The 16,578-nt window shown below is 44.1% G+C and overlaps 1 protein-coding gene across 2 annotated transcripts in view; it reads right to left on the bottom strand.

The window, feature by feature from the left end:
- Window positions 1-16,578, bottom strand: part of TRANK1 (tetratricopeptide repeat and ankyrin repeat containing 1) — a 147,786-nt gene that overhangs the window by 84,237 nt on the left and 46,971 nt on the right. Inside the window, exons 2-9 of one of the 2 annotated variants that reach the window (XM_045297438.1) lie at window positions 13,538-13,669; window positions 10,172-10,298; window positions 7,591-7,741; window positions 4,849-4,917; window positions 4,194-4,312; window positions 2,926-3,009; window positions 2,576-2,714; window positions 1,479-1,610 (exon numbers count right to left, since the gene is read on the bottom strand). In XM_045297438.1, coding sequence (XP_045153373.1) covers window positions 1,479-1,610; window positions 2,576-2,714; window positions 2,926-3,009; window positions 4,194-4,312; window positions 4,849-4,917; window positions 7,591-7,741; window positions 10,172-10,298; window positions 13,538-13,669 — 953 coding nt within the window. The remainder of the gene's footprint in view (window positions 1-1,478; window positions 1,611-2,575; window positions 2,715-2,925; window positions 3,010-4,193; window positions 4,313-4,848; window positions 4,918-7,590; window positions 7,742-10,171; window positions 10,299-13,537; window positions 13,670-16,578) is intronic. The other variant, XM_045297439.1, reaches the window with a different exon arrangement.

Below are 16,578 nucleotides of genomic sequence, written 5' to 3'. Positions count from 1 at the left end.
GGCAACAAATGTATAGATGTGTTTTATACAATTGATCTATGTATTGTGATGAATTGTATGAGCCCCAATAAATTGATTAAAAATATATATATATAGAACAGAATTCAAAGTCAAAAATCATCTAGATTTACTTATCAGGAAGAGATTAGAAGAACTCCAAGATTATTTCCCTGATAAAATCTTCTACTTGAAACTGAAGACATTTCAGGAGGGCACCTTCTAGCTGAAGAATAGATGGGAGTAAAAAACAACACTTAGAATGTGTTCCGCAGAACAATCAACTATAGGAAAACCAACATATAACAGTTCTCTAAAACGAAAGATGAGAGACAAGGAGGGTCCAGGAAACATGGAGCCCTGGGAGGAAATGTTGGGGGGGGCGGGGGATATAGGAGGGGGGTTGCTAATACACTGCAAAAATTATAATCAATGCTACAGAAAAATTTTTGCATGAACTAACTGGGAAAACTCAAATGCTATATAAAATTTCGCAATTTTAAAAATATATACCTTTGGTACACAGGCCTATTATTAAATTTCCAAGAATTGTTCAAGCTGGTTACACAGACATTATTTTAAAACTTAAATGAATTACACTTACAAATAAGTAAATTTTATTTAAAGCAAAGCTCACCACTTCCTAGTTATTTTACTACATGTGCTATTGTCTATGCTGAGATTTCTTCTCATCTATCTTCCTGAGACAAGAACATTACTCAACCATCAAAAGGCATGCTACAATGTGGATGAACCTTAACCACATTATTATGCTCAGTGTTCTGCTGTGTATATGCTCCACAACAAAAATTAAAATCATTTTTAAAAGAACCAGCCTGTCCTAGTGTGCACCGGCCTCACCTTTTCAGGTGTCACATCTGCTCCTGCTGGATATGTGAGGATACAATTTCTGTGTTGGATCCTAAGTACCCTGAAGGCAGAACCATGTCAGTTGTCTGGTTCACAATTTCTCTCTGGCATAAAACATAGCACTTAGGAAACGTGATGAATCATGTGATGAGTGAGGGAACAAGTGCAGCAGGTAGTCCACATGTCCTCGAGTCAGCCAACCTCAGAGAAGAGGACCAAGAGCCTGGCATTGCCTAATTCTCTCATTCCCCCTCTCCTCGGTGCATAGTCTACCCACCCGGTCATGTTTAATTTGAAGCAAAGTTTAGCTTTCTAGGGACAGCCACATTGTGATGTCCATTGCAGTTCAGTCCCGTGACGCATGGAGACGCCATGTGACAGAGTAGTCTCATGCTCCCTAGGGTTTGGGTGGCTGGTTTTTTTTTCCAGAAGTAGACGGTCAGGTGTTTCTTCCCTGACACCCTTGGGTGGACAACTCAAATAGCCTATCTTTTAGTTAGGTAAGAGGATTAACATTTTCGCCTCCCAGTGACTCCTGTCCCAGGGTGGAAGTGGGTACTTATGTGGGTTTTATATTGTCTAGGATAAGCCGGCCCACACTTGGTGCTTACGTTTGATGAGGTATCCTGGGGAGTGGGACGCAACCACGTGCAGGACTGTGCAGCCATCTTCATCCTTCTGGTTGATGCGGCCTTTCCACTCCGGCTTGCGGTCCAGTACCCATCGGAAAAATTGGTTTTCTCCTGAAGGGAAACGAAGGAAGGAAGTTTCCAAGGTAGTTTTCTACATGCCATCAGCAAAGGACTGTCAATGCGAACCACACTACAGGAACCAACCGTGCAATCTACACCACTTTTCTACTCCCCGCAAGTAGGTGTGGGGAGACACGGGCCTGGGGAAAATGGAAAGTCACCTGGAACAGGTCATGTTGCCTAGATGCAGAGTCTAACACAGGGGTTCTTGTGCCAGTGACGTTTTGAGAGAGAGACAGAGATCTCAGGAGAAAAAAAGTGGGGAAAGAGGCAGGGCTACAGCTCAGCAACCACGTGGTCTCAGCTGGAATCCACTCCTGGGGAGCACTGGAGAATAAATTGCTCCACAGAGCTGGTCCCACCTGGAGGCAAGGAAGCAAGACTTTTAGGGTCGTGGCATTAGGAAGCTTGAGAACCACTGATCTAAAATGCTAGGTCAGATAGGTAATTTAATAAAAACTTTTTAAAAAATTTTTTTCAATGTAAATCCTAAAAGTTAGGTGGGGAGGTTCTAAAGGAAGAGTTCTCTAAAATATAGCACTGCTTTGAAAGAACAGCAGCCAAAAAATACCATCAACAGCCTGTGCTTTCCTTGGGGTTCCCCTGGCCATTACCCCAAAACACAGTTGTTGGCTTTCTAGGTGGGAGAGAAAATGAAACTGATGAAGCAGCATGGGAAAGAATGTCCACAGTCCTCCTGGGAGCTCTCCTGGGCAAGAGGGTCTATCACAAGTCCTTTCCTTGGGCCCAAGGCTCCACCTTGCTGCCAGGAACATGAAACCCTTTCATGTGGGGTGTCCTATCACTATTGTTCTCGAGAAAAAGAAAATGGTGCCATTTCTCAGCTTCTTGTCTTCAAATTACTCGAGTCACTACATGTTGGCTTCCTCTGAGCTCGGCAGAGTGCCCTATGTGGAGAAGAAGCTTGGAGGGCATGGAACTGGAAGGATACTCACTTGCTTGGATACAGAGTCGAATGAGCGCATGAAGAGGGTAGGGTCCAATGCTCTCAATAGGTGCACCAATGGAGATGAGCCACTGGACTAACCGGGGCACCTGATCCATATGATCATAAAGTCCAATGATGACATATTTCTTGAAATAAAAAGAAAATTCAGGAAAAATTATGGCAGTCTCTATATCAATATGAAATTCCAAACTCTTTCAGCCATAAAGTTTGGAATCAATAAAACCTAAGTTAGCTGAAGATAGAAATAAAACATCTGTGGTGAGGGGGCTGAAAAAGTCCCCAAATACAAGGTTGAGATGGCCTGACACGAAAACTTACATAACAAAGTCACCTTACCTCAAAAAGACTTTTCAGTGATAGGTCATGAACAAGAATATTAGTTGGTAGCCTGTCTTTTCTCGCAGACAGAAGTAGCAATGACTGATGGGAGGAGAGAAAAAAAAGACAAAATTGGAGTAATAAAATTCTCTATACATCAGAATATACTCTAAGGCAGTGAGTTTGGTTTGAGTTTGGAAGGGTGAATTATTTCAAATCCTGAAGCACAAGAGAGTGGGCTCATAACTTGCAACTCACAAATACAGAAATGAGCTTCAGAGAGGTCATAATTAGCCCAAAGGAGTGGGTGAAGGATTAGGAGTCAAGGAGACATCCATGTGACACTGAAGCCTTGGTTCTGTCCACATGGCTCTTCCCTTTTCCATGAACCAAGTTCCTAGACCTAGTTCAAGTCCTATGACCTCACTTAGCTGCTACCACACACAGGCCAGAAGTCCCATAAAGCCACACAGAAACTCTCTAACCAGCATAGCCCAGGCCCACACTAGCTAATGCAGAACTAAAAAGATTCTAAAAATCAATGTGCAAACAGAACTCAAATTCTTAAAAACTTCAGACTTAGCGAACCAGTTGAGACACTCTAGGAGTACTCTAACTCCTTCAAACTTAAAGATAAAGCTATTCCTTAAGGTCACTTGTTGGCTACATAATACATTGGATCATATAGGAAAGTATATCATCCCTAAGTAATAAGCTTTTCTGCTGGGGGGTTGGGGGGAAAACAACAGATATAGGAAACTAAATGGTCAAACATCACTGTAGCAAACATGAGAAGGTAAGAGGAAGGGACATGAACATACTGGAGATGGTACAGCTCAAGCAGAGTGAATGAGAAAGGCACTTTGTGAAAAATGAAACCGCCATCCATGAATCATTTGCACTTAAATCGTCGAATAGGAACCACATATGCTGTGTAAGTTCTCACCTGACATGCAATAAAATATTCTAAAGCAATAAACAGATACACAATTGTTTCTTTTTCCTAATTTGACATTGCCATGCACATTGGAACTTTACATCTCCTAAAAACAGGGACATAGTACAAGGATGCCAGGAATACACTTTTTCTGCCTTAAAAACAGATGAAAATGCATTAATACAGTTAAATGACTTTGCATCTCTACTGATGTTGTAGTGAAATAGTTAAGGTATTCTAGCATGAAAATAAACAAAGAGTAAAAGATAGGTACTCCTCAGGGACCAAGGAAAGAAATCATTTCCTCAAGGCTGAACTCGGCCCGTCACAGCCTCCTGCTTTTACTTACATGCCATAACCCTTTCTTTGCCAACTTTTCTATGACAGATTGCCACACTTCGGATGAGAATTCGGCTGTGAAAAGATCATCAAAGCACGGCAATAAACTTTGCAAATCTACAGGATCACCTGAAAGAAAGTTTCACAGTTAGAAACATCAAAGCGCAGATGATCTAGAAAAACATTTATAGAAAAAGGTTGTCCAATCAAGACCACACATGGACACTGGTCAATTAAAGATAGCAGAAAGACAGGTGCTTTCAAAGTGTAAAGTCCTACAGGACTGACTCAAGAAGCAACTATACAAATGAATGGGTGACCCATAAAAACCAACCCTCTAAGAGTTAAGCAGCGTACTGTTCACTAACATTCATTCGGGGTTTCTATTTGTGACAACAAACCAGTACCCATTGTCCCCATTTACAAAGAAGGAAGTGAAAGCTTAAAAGAAGCTACAGAATTCACTTCCTTTAGGACATGACAAATATTATTGTCATCCAGTGAATGAGAATAACTACTAAGGAGAGGCAAACCTTGCCTTGAAGTCATACCTATCAATGCTTTCAGTCAATCAAGCATGTTTGTTTTTATCATCTTCTTTATACTGCATTAGCTAGTGTGGGCCTGCGCCACTTGGAGGGTTTCTGTGTAGCTTTAAGGGGTACCTGGTAGCTCTGTCGAGTCATTATTGTCTGCTAATTTCGAGGACAGGTGGTCCAAATCCACGAGCTGCTCTGTGGGGGAAAAAACGAAGCTCAGTCACTCTCACTGCCAACAAGTTAATTCCAACTCATAGCAACTCTATAGGACAAAGTACAACTGCTCCCTACCCCCCACCCCCCCACCCCACCCCGCCTCTATGGGAGTAGAAAGTCTCTTTCTCCCACAGAGAAGCTGGTGCTTTCAAACCGTTGACCTTGCAGTTGGCAGTCCTAAGAGTAACCACTAATACCATCAAAAGAAAACTCCAAACTCACTGCCATTGAGTCGATTCTGACTCATAGTGACCTGTAGGGCAACGTGGAATTGCCGTGTTAGCTTCCGAGACTGTAAGTCGTGATGGAAGTAGAAAGCCTCATCTTTCTCCAGCAGAGCAGCTGGTAGTATTGAACTGCTGCCCTTGTGATTAGCAACCCAGTGAGTAGCCACACTGCCACCAGGACTCCTGCTACATCACCAGGGCTCCCTTAAAGATGAAGCCAACTGCACTGTCAAGATTTACAGCTTCGGAAACTGTGGGTTGGAGTGGACTCAATGGGCTGAATTTTGTTTTGTTTGCTAAACCTGTAGGTAGCTGCTACGTGGGGCTGGAGGAGTTGAACCAAGTACAAGCGCATGCAAAATGGAACACTGGAGTGGCTACAGCTGAGACTTCAGTGTCACATGGGTATCTCCTTGACTCCCAATCCTCCACTGACTAATTTTGAACTATATTACATCTTCTCTGAGACTCATAGCTGCATGTTTTAAGTTGCAATTTATAACCTTACTCTCTCCTGCTTTGGGTGAGGATTATAAATAATGGGCTGGAGCCCTGGTGATGTAGTGGGCTGTGTATTGGGCTGCTAACCACAAAGCAACAGTTCGAAACCACCAGCTGCCCTGCATGAGAAAGATGAGGCTTTCTATCCCAGTCTCAGAAACCCACAGGGGCACATGAGTAACCACTAATGCCATCAAATGTCCCATAGTGTCAATATGAATTGGAATCACCTTGATGGCAGTGAGTGAGACATAATACACCCAGAGCTCTTAATAATATCAATGACTGTTTTTTGAAAGCTTACGGTATGCCAAGCACTGAGAAAAACACTCATAATGTCTGATGTGTGCTAATCTATTCCATCTCCTGAGCCTCAAGCTACATTGCTCAAGCTTATGGATGAGAAAGTCCAAGGGGGGAGGATCAAGTGTCAATGTAGCACGGCATCTCTCCCTAGGTTGTCCGTCTCCAAATAAGTAAGTAACTATCCAAACAAACCTATTGTAGGATAAAATACAAAATATTTATAAACATATTTCTCAAAACTTGAAAATTGAACAGTGGGTACACATTTACACTCATAACGGGTTGTTGTTGGGAGGGGCTGTCCAGTTATCCAACGGATAGCAGCCCCACGTGACAAAGTAGAACTGGCCTCATAGGCTATTCTAGGCTGTAATCTTTACAGGAGCAGATCACCAGACCTTTCTCCCGCTGCTCTGATAAAATTAGCTCAATGTATTGCTCTAAGAAGTCCTGTGAATGACTCCTGTCTCTCGCTAGCAGAACACAAATGAATGACGCATCTTAAATGACGCATCTTAAATCAGCACGATCTTCAATGGGATCAAATTTATTTCAGACTGCACTAAGGTAACCAAAGAAACCACTGACAAGGAGTATATTACACTGGGCTTTCTCCCTTCAAGCCTTGCCTAATGGAGACAAAGCCATCTTACGGACAGATCACTATAGTCATAATCGACTGCATCGATGAGTCACATGCTCCCAGAGTGCATGGGGGCTCTGCGGAGACTGCTGCACCAGACAGTAACATCACAGCCACGACACTCCCAGGGCGCTGCACCTGCCCTTCCAGGCGATGCTCTAACAAGCAGAGTATTTTCTCCACACATTAGAGAAATACATGTAAAAATCACTGGAAACGGCAAAACCCACACAGAACAAGCAGTATAAGTAGGAAGGAGCCCTGGGGGCAGTGCTTGAGCACTCTGCTGCAAGCCAAAAGGTTGCCAGTTGGCAGTTGAAACCTGCCCATTGGTCAATGGGAGAAAGAGGAGACAGTCTGCTTCAGTCAAACACTACAACCTTGGAAACCCTCTGGGATGATGGGGTCTTTGTGTGGGTAGAAATAAGGAACTCTCCATAAAGAGCAACCTCCCAAAACTTATGGGTTCAGGAACAAGAAGGCTTTATGCAGTGTATGCAGAAGAATTTAGGGATTTTTACAAAGGCATGGGACAATGAAGTTCCAAAATGCCTTCTCCTGTGCAAATCGATGTTGTTCAAGCTATGTAGATTGGCCACAAAGAAACACTCTAAAATTATCTCTCTAGGAGTCTGCGTCTAAGTCCCATAACCGTTCAAATAAAATAAACCCAGCAAAAGTCAAGCCAACTGCTGTCAAGTCGACTCTGACTCATCGCTAGCCCATGTGATATGGAGTAGAATCATGCCTGGAGGGTCTGCAAGGCTTTGACTTTTTGAAGCAGATGCCCTTTCTGCCAAGGTGTTGTGAAGTGAACTCGGAGTCCCAACTTTTCAGTTAACAGCAAGCATATCAACCATTGGCTCCACCTGGAAAGTCACCTCAACTAATGAGGGACAACACACACGCACGCGCACACACACACACACACACACACACACACACAAGAAAACAGTTTCTGAAGGTCCAACTTACTGTCCATCGTGGAGAAGACTCCAACAAGAAAATCAGCAACCTGTCCTTGATCGTGGCTGTCCTGAAGAAGCCGCAGACCCTCAAAAAACATGTGAGCGGCTTCATAAGGCTGGAACATGCCCAGCAAGGCATAACCAGCTCGGTAGTATCCCTGGAAGGGGAGGGAAAGCAACACTGTACGACAGACCATTAGCATGAGAAACTGGGCTTGAATTGTTCAACCCTTGTCATTTGATCTCCCTTTGGATACACTCTGTGCTTGTCTGTATTTGTTTGTTTCATAGTGGGGTCAATCTCGATTGTATTTGGTCATTGTTGGTAGCCTTCGGGACCCTCTGTTAGTATTTTCCTATATTTTTCAGTATAAGAAACCCAAGATAGGTGAGTCTATGGAGACGATAACTGGTATGGCAGTGGAGGGGGTGGGGGTTGATATCAAGGAGTTCAAGAAGGAAGATAATGTTTTGAAACGGATTGTGGTATCTCTTGTACAACACTGATTAATATGACTGAACTATGGAATGGTATGGTATCTGGATTAGCTCCTGATAAAATGTTTTGAAAAGAAGAAATAAAAAAGCAAAACTGTAACATCTGATATCTTCTAACCTGCTGCTGAAAGAAAAGGCAAGATGGATGACATGGGGAAATCCATCTCTATGCAGACATGGAGTTCTAACCAACTCGGGATTTGCACATTCTAATCTGTGTCACACTGTTCCTACGATTTTTCAGCTGCCTGGAAAAGAATCTATTTCAAATCCATGACCTGCACAGTCTCTTACATGTGGTATACAGAGAAGGAAGCATCGCCATTTCCACTGACACATGTGGTGTATTATCTATGCCTCAAATCACAGCCTGTGCAGGAGCAGAGGTATGGAAAATCCTATGAGCTCGGGGTTTGAGAAAAGAATGAGCATGTCATGCAAACACAAAAGCTGTTTTCTGCTCTGTACAATCAAAGCAAACCCAATTTCCACTGGGTAAGTAGGAAAAAACTATGACAACCATTGAGATTTACTGAGCTCCATAGTATAGGTCATATGCACCAGAGGCAAAAAAATAAAAATGTCCTCTAGAGGAAGAATCATGTAAAATTTCAATGATCGATAGAGGAAAGGAGGTATTTTGCAGATGAATCACAGGATTCTCCAGACGGAATTGGATGCTATTTCCTTGCCTGCTTTGACCAGGTGAATCAGTATCAAAGATCTACCAAAACAATTCTCCATTTCTATGGTAACAAATGGTGACTACTAACAGGGTTCATGAAAAAACAAGAACTTAAATATTCCACTTACTACCGGGTCTCTAGCGAATCTTTGCATTGCTTTCATGATTCTTTGATGGTCTGAAGCCTCAAATAACAATCAGAAAGCAGGAAAGAATGTTGTTTTCTCTGTTTTCTGAGTTGTTGTGTTTTTTTCCCAACCAGAAAAGTTGGGTCACAATCTCCCAAATTTTTTGTTTTCTCAGATTTATCTCATCTTTTATCTGGGAAAAATGCTTCTGGAGACAAAGGACACCCAGAAGTTCTGAGTACTAGCTGAGGAGTAGCCCCAGTTGTGGTGCTGTCAGAGTCACTCAGGAAGACCCTGGAAGCTTCGTCCAAGACCTCCTCAGTGCTTGGCCCACAGCTACAATCTCGGCCCGTGGGAATGGGCAGACTTCAAATACTCACCCAACCTGTATCCAAGAGAGAAGCATGGGAAAATCGTTAACACTCCCTGGAGATAACCCCTTTGCAACACATTTCCATTTTCAAAGCTTATCAGTAACTTCCAAAGCACCCATCCTCCAACAGAAGAGGTCCAACAAGACAATGCCTGTTTGTCATGTTGTTGTTAGTCGACATTGAATCCATTCTAACTCCTAACTCCTGCCAAACCCTACCTGTGCAGGGTGGAACAGCTCCTTGGGGTTTTCACAGCTGTAACCTTTTGGAAGCAGATCACCAGGCCTTTCTTGGGAGGCGCAACTGAGTGGATGAGAACTGCCAACCTTTCAGGGAGTAGTCAAAAAACTGACCATTCACGCCACCCAGGGACTCTCCTTGTAATGGGCAGGAAAGGGATGGAGGTATACAACAGAGCACTCCAACCCCAAAGGATTTGGATATTTTACTAAATCTCCAAATCACTCAGGGTCCTCCCCGGCCCTTCCCATTTTGTTTTGTTTCTGGCCCTCCTGAACAGACTATAAACCACTAAAAACATCTGGGGGTCACCAGGTGGGGCAAATGGTTAAACACTAGACTATCATCTAAGAGGTTGGCAGATCCAACCCTTCAGAGGCTCTGCTACAACAAAGCCTGGCAATCTGCTTCCAAAAGGCCACAGCCCTGAAAATACTGGGGAGCAGTTTGACTTCGCACACATAGACTCAACTAGACAGCAACGAACAATGGCCACAAAGCAGAGATGGGTCCTGCCTCCATGCGTTTGATGACTATGGCCATGATGATGATAAGAATTCCCATGTTCTGAGTGCCAACAGCTTTACTGAATACCTCCTGAATCCTCAAAGCAATGCTAAGTAAGCAGTAGGTAGAATCCCACCCTCCGCCACTACACCATACCTTCACATAGGTTGGATCCCAATGGAGACATTCCTTGGCAGAGAGAAATGCTTCATTCCATTTCCCAAGGCTGTAATATGCATTGGACTTGTTGCACAACAGCACAGCCAGATCCCTCGGGGGGACCCTGTGAGAAAGAACAGGAGACCTGTAACAATAGTGCTTCAGCAAATGCAGAACACAAGCTTTGAAGATGGCCCTTCTAACGCTGGCTGCTGTCATCATCCAGGAGGGGGGCTGCAGTCCAGTTCTCAAGGTTGCCTCTCAAATGCAGCCCAAGCAGGCCTCTGGAAAGCCTGGGATATTTGCAATGTCTGAATATACCCTTGCTCACTCCTAACTCCTCCACTCCCACCTTTTAATGACAAATGTTCACCATTCCTCCCTTCTACCTCCCACGGACCTTTTTCTTTATTTTTTTAGTGATCATTGGACAAAATGGTGCTACCATGGTGACCAGTGAGGAGTTCTCCCTGAGCCCCAGGAGAGTCCAGACGCTGGGTGAACCACTGCTGCACATGCATGTTCATGCGGAGTAGATGCAGAGTTCATCGTAGGAAAGGCCTGGTGCTCTTTTAGAACACAGATCACACCACTCCACGCCACTCTACAGCGAGAGGTCCAGGGCAAGCACTGTTCTAGTATATAAGCAGGCCCACACAAACATTTGCAGAACCCAAGCCAGAAAATGGATGCCCTGCCCTGTTTAATCTAGTACCTGTTAGCCACCTGTAACTATTTAACTTTTAATGAAAATTAGATAAGGTTAAAAATGCACTACCTTCATTGTATTAGTTAGTTATACTTTAAGTGCTTTGTAACCACATCCTATACTATAGAAAGCCCTATTGGACAGTGCTAGTCTATATATTTGAAGGCCATAAATCAAGATTAAAAACTGTCCAATAAAATATGTTCTGACCTCTTACTATTACGACAACTAAAACCTCTCTTTGAACCTCAGACTCCATCCAACACTGAAAGAGGTGCAATACTGAGTTCTGTCACCCCTCTAACCTTGGTCACTCCTGAGAACAGGCCGTGGGTAAGCGGCCTGTGCAGGCCCTGGAAGTGGGACCCAGAGACAGGGAAGTCCATGATTCTGTTACCCATCGCCTGGACCAAGAAACGGCAAGGCCTCAGGATGGATGGCCCATAGATTCCTCGCGATGGCGAGAGCCACAGCTTGGAAAGGCCATGTAGGGCCTTTAAACCCAGAGTCCAGGGCAAAATGAGTGGTGAGACTGGACTGGGAAAAGGACAATGCAAAATAAATAATATGGCACCGGAAGTCACAAGGGAAAAAACAAGGCCCACAAGTTCTATTCTAATTATGAAAATAATGCAAACTGCTCTAAAACAATTTAAACAAAAACAAAAAAACCAAACTCACGCCATTGAGTCGACTCCGACGCACAGTAACCGATAGGACAGGGTAAAACCATGCCCCTGAGGGTTTTCAAGGCTATACATCTTTATGGGAGTAAAAAGCCTCATCTTTCTCCCACTGAGCAGGTGCCTGGTGGTTTTGACCTGCTGACCTTGTGGTTAGCAGCCCAATTAGTAACCACTATACCACCAGGGCTCCTTCTAGAATAATCAGGCAATGGCAAATAAGCACAAAAATAAAATAAAGTAAAAATCACTCTAATTATGGTTTCTGTGTCTTGCTTCTCTCAAAGCCAATGCCCCTAAGGTCTAGTACATCTGAAACACAGTTCTGAAGTGAATGTACCAGAAGCAAGGAGAATAAAAGAACTACTGGCCCAAGACAGTAACCCACATGCAACTTATATTCAACTAAACTGTAGACATCAAGATGTGGTAGGAGGTGGGAGGTGGGAGCCAAGTTTCAGTCATTTCATTAGGGGCAATTTCTCAGTACAGTGCAAGCTATACATACGGCACAGATGACATCTTCCGCTTCTTCGACTACAGCAGTTCTCTAAATGTGATCTGGAGGCTCCTGAGAAGGTCTCCAAAACCATTTTAGGTCATCCAAAAGGTCAAAATGATCTTTACCATTGTGATTGGCTGAATGATGTCCCTGGATTATGTCCACACTCTAATTCCCAGAAGCTTTGAATATTGCTTTTTATAGCAAATGGAACTTTTGTTTGATTAAAGGTACTGAGATGAAGAGATTAACGTACATTATGATGCAATCACAAGTGTCCTGATAATGAGGAGGCAAAGGGAGATACGAAGCACAGGCGGCAATGTGATGATGGAAGCAGACGTGAGGCATGCACTCAGAAGATGGAAGGAGGGGTCACAAGCCAAGGAATACAAGCAGCCACCGGAAACTGACAAGAGCAGAGAAAGGCACTGGCCCTCCCCAAAGCCTCCTAAAGCAGCCCAGCCTTGTGATTTTTTTTGTGTGACTTTTGCTCAAAACTGATCTCAGATTTCTGACCTCCAGACTGCAAAATAGAAAACATGTACTGTTCAAACCACTGAATACATGCTCAGCTGTTACAAGGGCAACGGGGGGCTCATGCAAAAACCATGCTCACACACCATATGCCTCCTGCGTGCTCATTCCCGCACATGTGTACAAGGATGTTTCCCAGAGACTACCCAGCATGTGACTGTCACAAAAGATTGAGCACAGAAGCAGATGTGAAAAGCCGATGTCTGTCTTTTACTGAAAACACATGAATGAGAGAGATTTTTTTAAAAAGGAAAATAATGTCACTACTTTCACTAAATGTTTTTGTCTTGGGAGGTAAGAGTTGTTTTCCTATTTTATTTTTTTAAATGTGTTACTTTTTACAAAGAATGGAATTACTGATATTTTGAAATAAATTAATACATATTTTAATTAATGTTTTCTCCATTTTAAGTCCCAATATGGACTATGCCCACTGATAGCTATAACCAAATAGCTATAAAACCAAGCTCTTCAGGGTCCTCAATAATTTCTAACAGTGTATAAGGGTCCAAAAAACACTAAACACCAACTCTACTAAAACCTGAAAGGTCAAGAGAAAGGGTGACCTTTACTGCTCAGGTGATGTAGCCCTATGGGCAGGGGGATGAGTGGCATGGGTTGTCAAGATGATGAGATGGAGCATAGCAAGGAGGTTTGAGAGCTTGAGCCACTGCTAGGGCTCCAGTCCCTTAATCAGCTAGAGAGGGAAGTTTCACTGTGTTTATCAACAGTGCTCTGTGTTTCACTTTCTGTTCCCTTCGTACAGGGATATTCTTCTCCTCTGTCTGGGCTCACAAAACAGTGAAGATAAACAGCCAGTGAGCGGGAGAACACAGACACAAGCAAGGCCCCGCGTGATAAGAAACAAAAACACAAGCAGTGCCCCCAGTGGCTGAGAAGAAGCATGCTGGGGTGGAAATCCAGACACTTACCCCCACTCGTATAACTGCAGGAGAATCTGGATGGCTTCATCATACTTTCTGATGGCCAAAGAGAAGTTTCCATTCTTAAAACCCTGGTTGCCAGATTCTTTCAACAGCTCAGCGTAAACAGCCAGGTCCATCCTGTGAGGGGACGAGGAATGACTCGCTGCCAGCCCCACGGGGCACGGTGTTCACCTTCACATCTGTAGTACTGAGTCTGGGTAGGAGCTGGTTCACTCTGGCCCCACCCCCCTTGGAGCACACACACACCCCAACCCCACCCCTCATCTACCAGGGGACCAGACAGGATGTCTGCCTCAGGAACTGGACCAATTCCATTTCTGCAGTCTTTGCTATCTGCGAGGCCCTGAGCATGGTTGTCTCCATGTGTAAAACAATGCAACCTGGCTGTTGGGGAGGGCTGGAGAGGTGGCAGCTGTTCTTACAGCTGGCACTATTAGTACTCTCTTTGTAACTCAACATTACAGCCTATTTATAAGTACTGTCCACACAGTACTCAGGAGCTCAAAGTACAAGGCATTTGAACTTCTGCTCAGAAACTCCCTGGTTCTGACCCAGAGCTAGCCAAGTTTCTGCTCTTGCCAGCTGTTTCACATCATCAACTAGTACAAACAAAAGCCTGTCTTAACTCCTTCCACTCGACAAGTCTGTACGAAGCAAGGGTACAGAAAAGGTGCCCTGGTAGCACAGGGGGCGAGAGCTCAACTGAAAGATACCGAGACAAACCACTGCCTCTCCTGCCTCGTTCCTTAAGACACTTCAAATTTTCTCACATGGCATTGTTGATGCTAGCTTACTTATTTGTGCCTTCCAAGGGTACCTGCCTCTTTCCAGGCATGACCTCTATTTCATTCATTTATGAAGCCTGTAATATAACCCTATAATCTAACACACGAGTCCTCACAGTGTTGTGGTTGTGCGTCGAGCTGCAATCTGCTAGATTTGCAGTTCCAAACAACCAAGCGCTCCACAGGAAAAACACGGGGAAAAACACGTCTCTGAAACTCACATGAGGTAGTTCTACCCTGTTCTGTAGGTTCACGATGAGTCGGCATCGACTCGATGGCAGTTGAGTTTGGTTTTCGGTTTATGGTCTAGCCCAGAGGAGGCCTGGCAGTATAGTGGGTACACGCCAGACTCCTAGCCACAAGGTAAGAGGTTTCAAACGATCAGCTCCTCCAAGGGAGAAAGATGAGACTTTCTACTCCCATAAAGAGCTAGTCTCAGAAACCCACCAGGCAGTTCTACCCTGTCCCATAGGGTCACTGTGAGTCAGAATTGACTCAATGGCAGTGCGAGTTTTTGAGTCTGGTCTAGCACATAGTAAATTTAACTTTCAAAACCAATTTCAAGACAGTTGCCACCGAGTTAATTCTGATTCATGCCCAACTCGTGTGTTTCAGAGTATAACTGTACTCCACAAGGTTTTTGGTGTTTGTGATCTTGCAGATATAAGTCGCTGTGGGAAACAGAAGGACGTCTCTCAAGTTGTCTCCCCCAAATATATGCCAGACTGAGCTGCTTGAGAATGACTGTACACTTGGAGGTCATCAGGAGTGGACTGGGGGTCATTCTCCCTGAGAGCTATCAGCTGTCTAGACCAAGCAGACACCACTGTTTATCTCACAACAAGTAGGGCCCACTCCCTTCTGATAAGGATAGTAGTTGTCTGTTTCTCCTTGTAGGAGACACCAGAGAGGTCAAGCCCGCCCAAGGATGACCAAGATTAGGCTGCCATCATGAATCTAGGGTCCGCCCATTTTGTCACATGTATACCCCTAGACCTTCCCATTCCTATGGGCACACCCCTAGCTCATCCCCTTCCTGTTACGCTTATGCCTATCATAGATCCCCTTCCTACAATGTGTATGCCTATTGTACTGCCCCTTCCTGTGACGTGTGGTTACCTGTAATCATGTCCCCCTAAAGTTATATAATGCGTGGTTGGCAAAAAAAAGTACAGGCTCTCCCCGATTCCCAGGGCCCTCTCTGGTTCTCGGGCCAGGAGAGGCTCCCCAGTTCTTGGTCCCTGAGGCTGCTTCTGCTCTTGTGGCCAGGTTCGCCGCACGAGGACCATCAAGACGGGGCTGAGGTGAGCAATGCTACCATGATTTGTGTCTGACTCCGTTTATTCCAATCTCTCCTCTAACTCTCATGCTCTCTATGACTTTACTATAGTCCTTACTTATTATCACTGTACAATTATGCCTACCGGACCTGTGATGATTTGTGGGGAACCCCTCTCCCCTTCACCCCAAAATTCACCAAGCCTTTCTTCTGAGGCATCACTTTGTGAACTCCAAACAGCCAACCATAGAGTAGTCTAGCACTTAGCCATTTGCACCACTCAGGAGGTAGTCGAGTACTTGTGGTGTAAATCCACATCGGATGCCAGAACCAGAGAGGGTACTTGTTAGTAATTTTCTCTGGTTGTGGCAAGGGCAATTGAAGAGAAGTGTTTTCTAAAGAAGACAGTCTTGGGAGAGCCTCATGAAGTAGCTACCACAGAGAGAGAAGAAGCATGAGTCAGAAGAAATCTCTCAGGTTTCCCAACCCCTAGATTGAAAGGTGAAGTGGTGAGGGACATATATTCAGGGAACTCGGGTGTTCACAGATTTCATGTACCTGTGGGTTCATAAAATCTGTTGGTCATCTTGTTGGCCCACACAATTCTTGGATAGATCATTCTTATTATTATTCTAACCTCCTAACAAATGTCTGTTGGGAGGTTAGAAGAGGGCAGACCAAGCAAAAACCAAACCCAGTGCTATTAAAGGAATTCTGAGCCAGAATAACCCCAGCTGCTACAGGGGAGGGGTGACTATTACTCTACGGAAATTTTCATCTCTCTCCATCTTGGTGTGATATGAGCAAGTATCAGCTTTATTCTCCTACCTATTTCTGCTTTTTCTAAATAAGTATAACACCACCAAAGGAATAAAAGGGGGTTGCTAACTACACAGAAAGGTATTTGCTACTTAATAAGACTCTTGAAGGTTACATACTTGTCATAAGAATGTATCTTTTCC

Source organism: Echinops telfairi, unplaced genomic scaffold, assembly GCF_000313985.2.
Source record: "Echinops telfairi isolate 266 unplaced genomic scaffold, ASM31398v2 ScPeMD7_7420;HRSCAF=8458, whole genome shotgun sequence".
Taxonomy (NCBI): Eukaryota; Metazoa; Chordata; class Mammalia; order Afrosoricida; family Tenrecidae; genus Echinops; species Echinops telfairi.
This window is presented reverse-complemented; position numbering and strand designations above follow the sequence as displayed.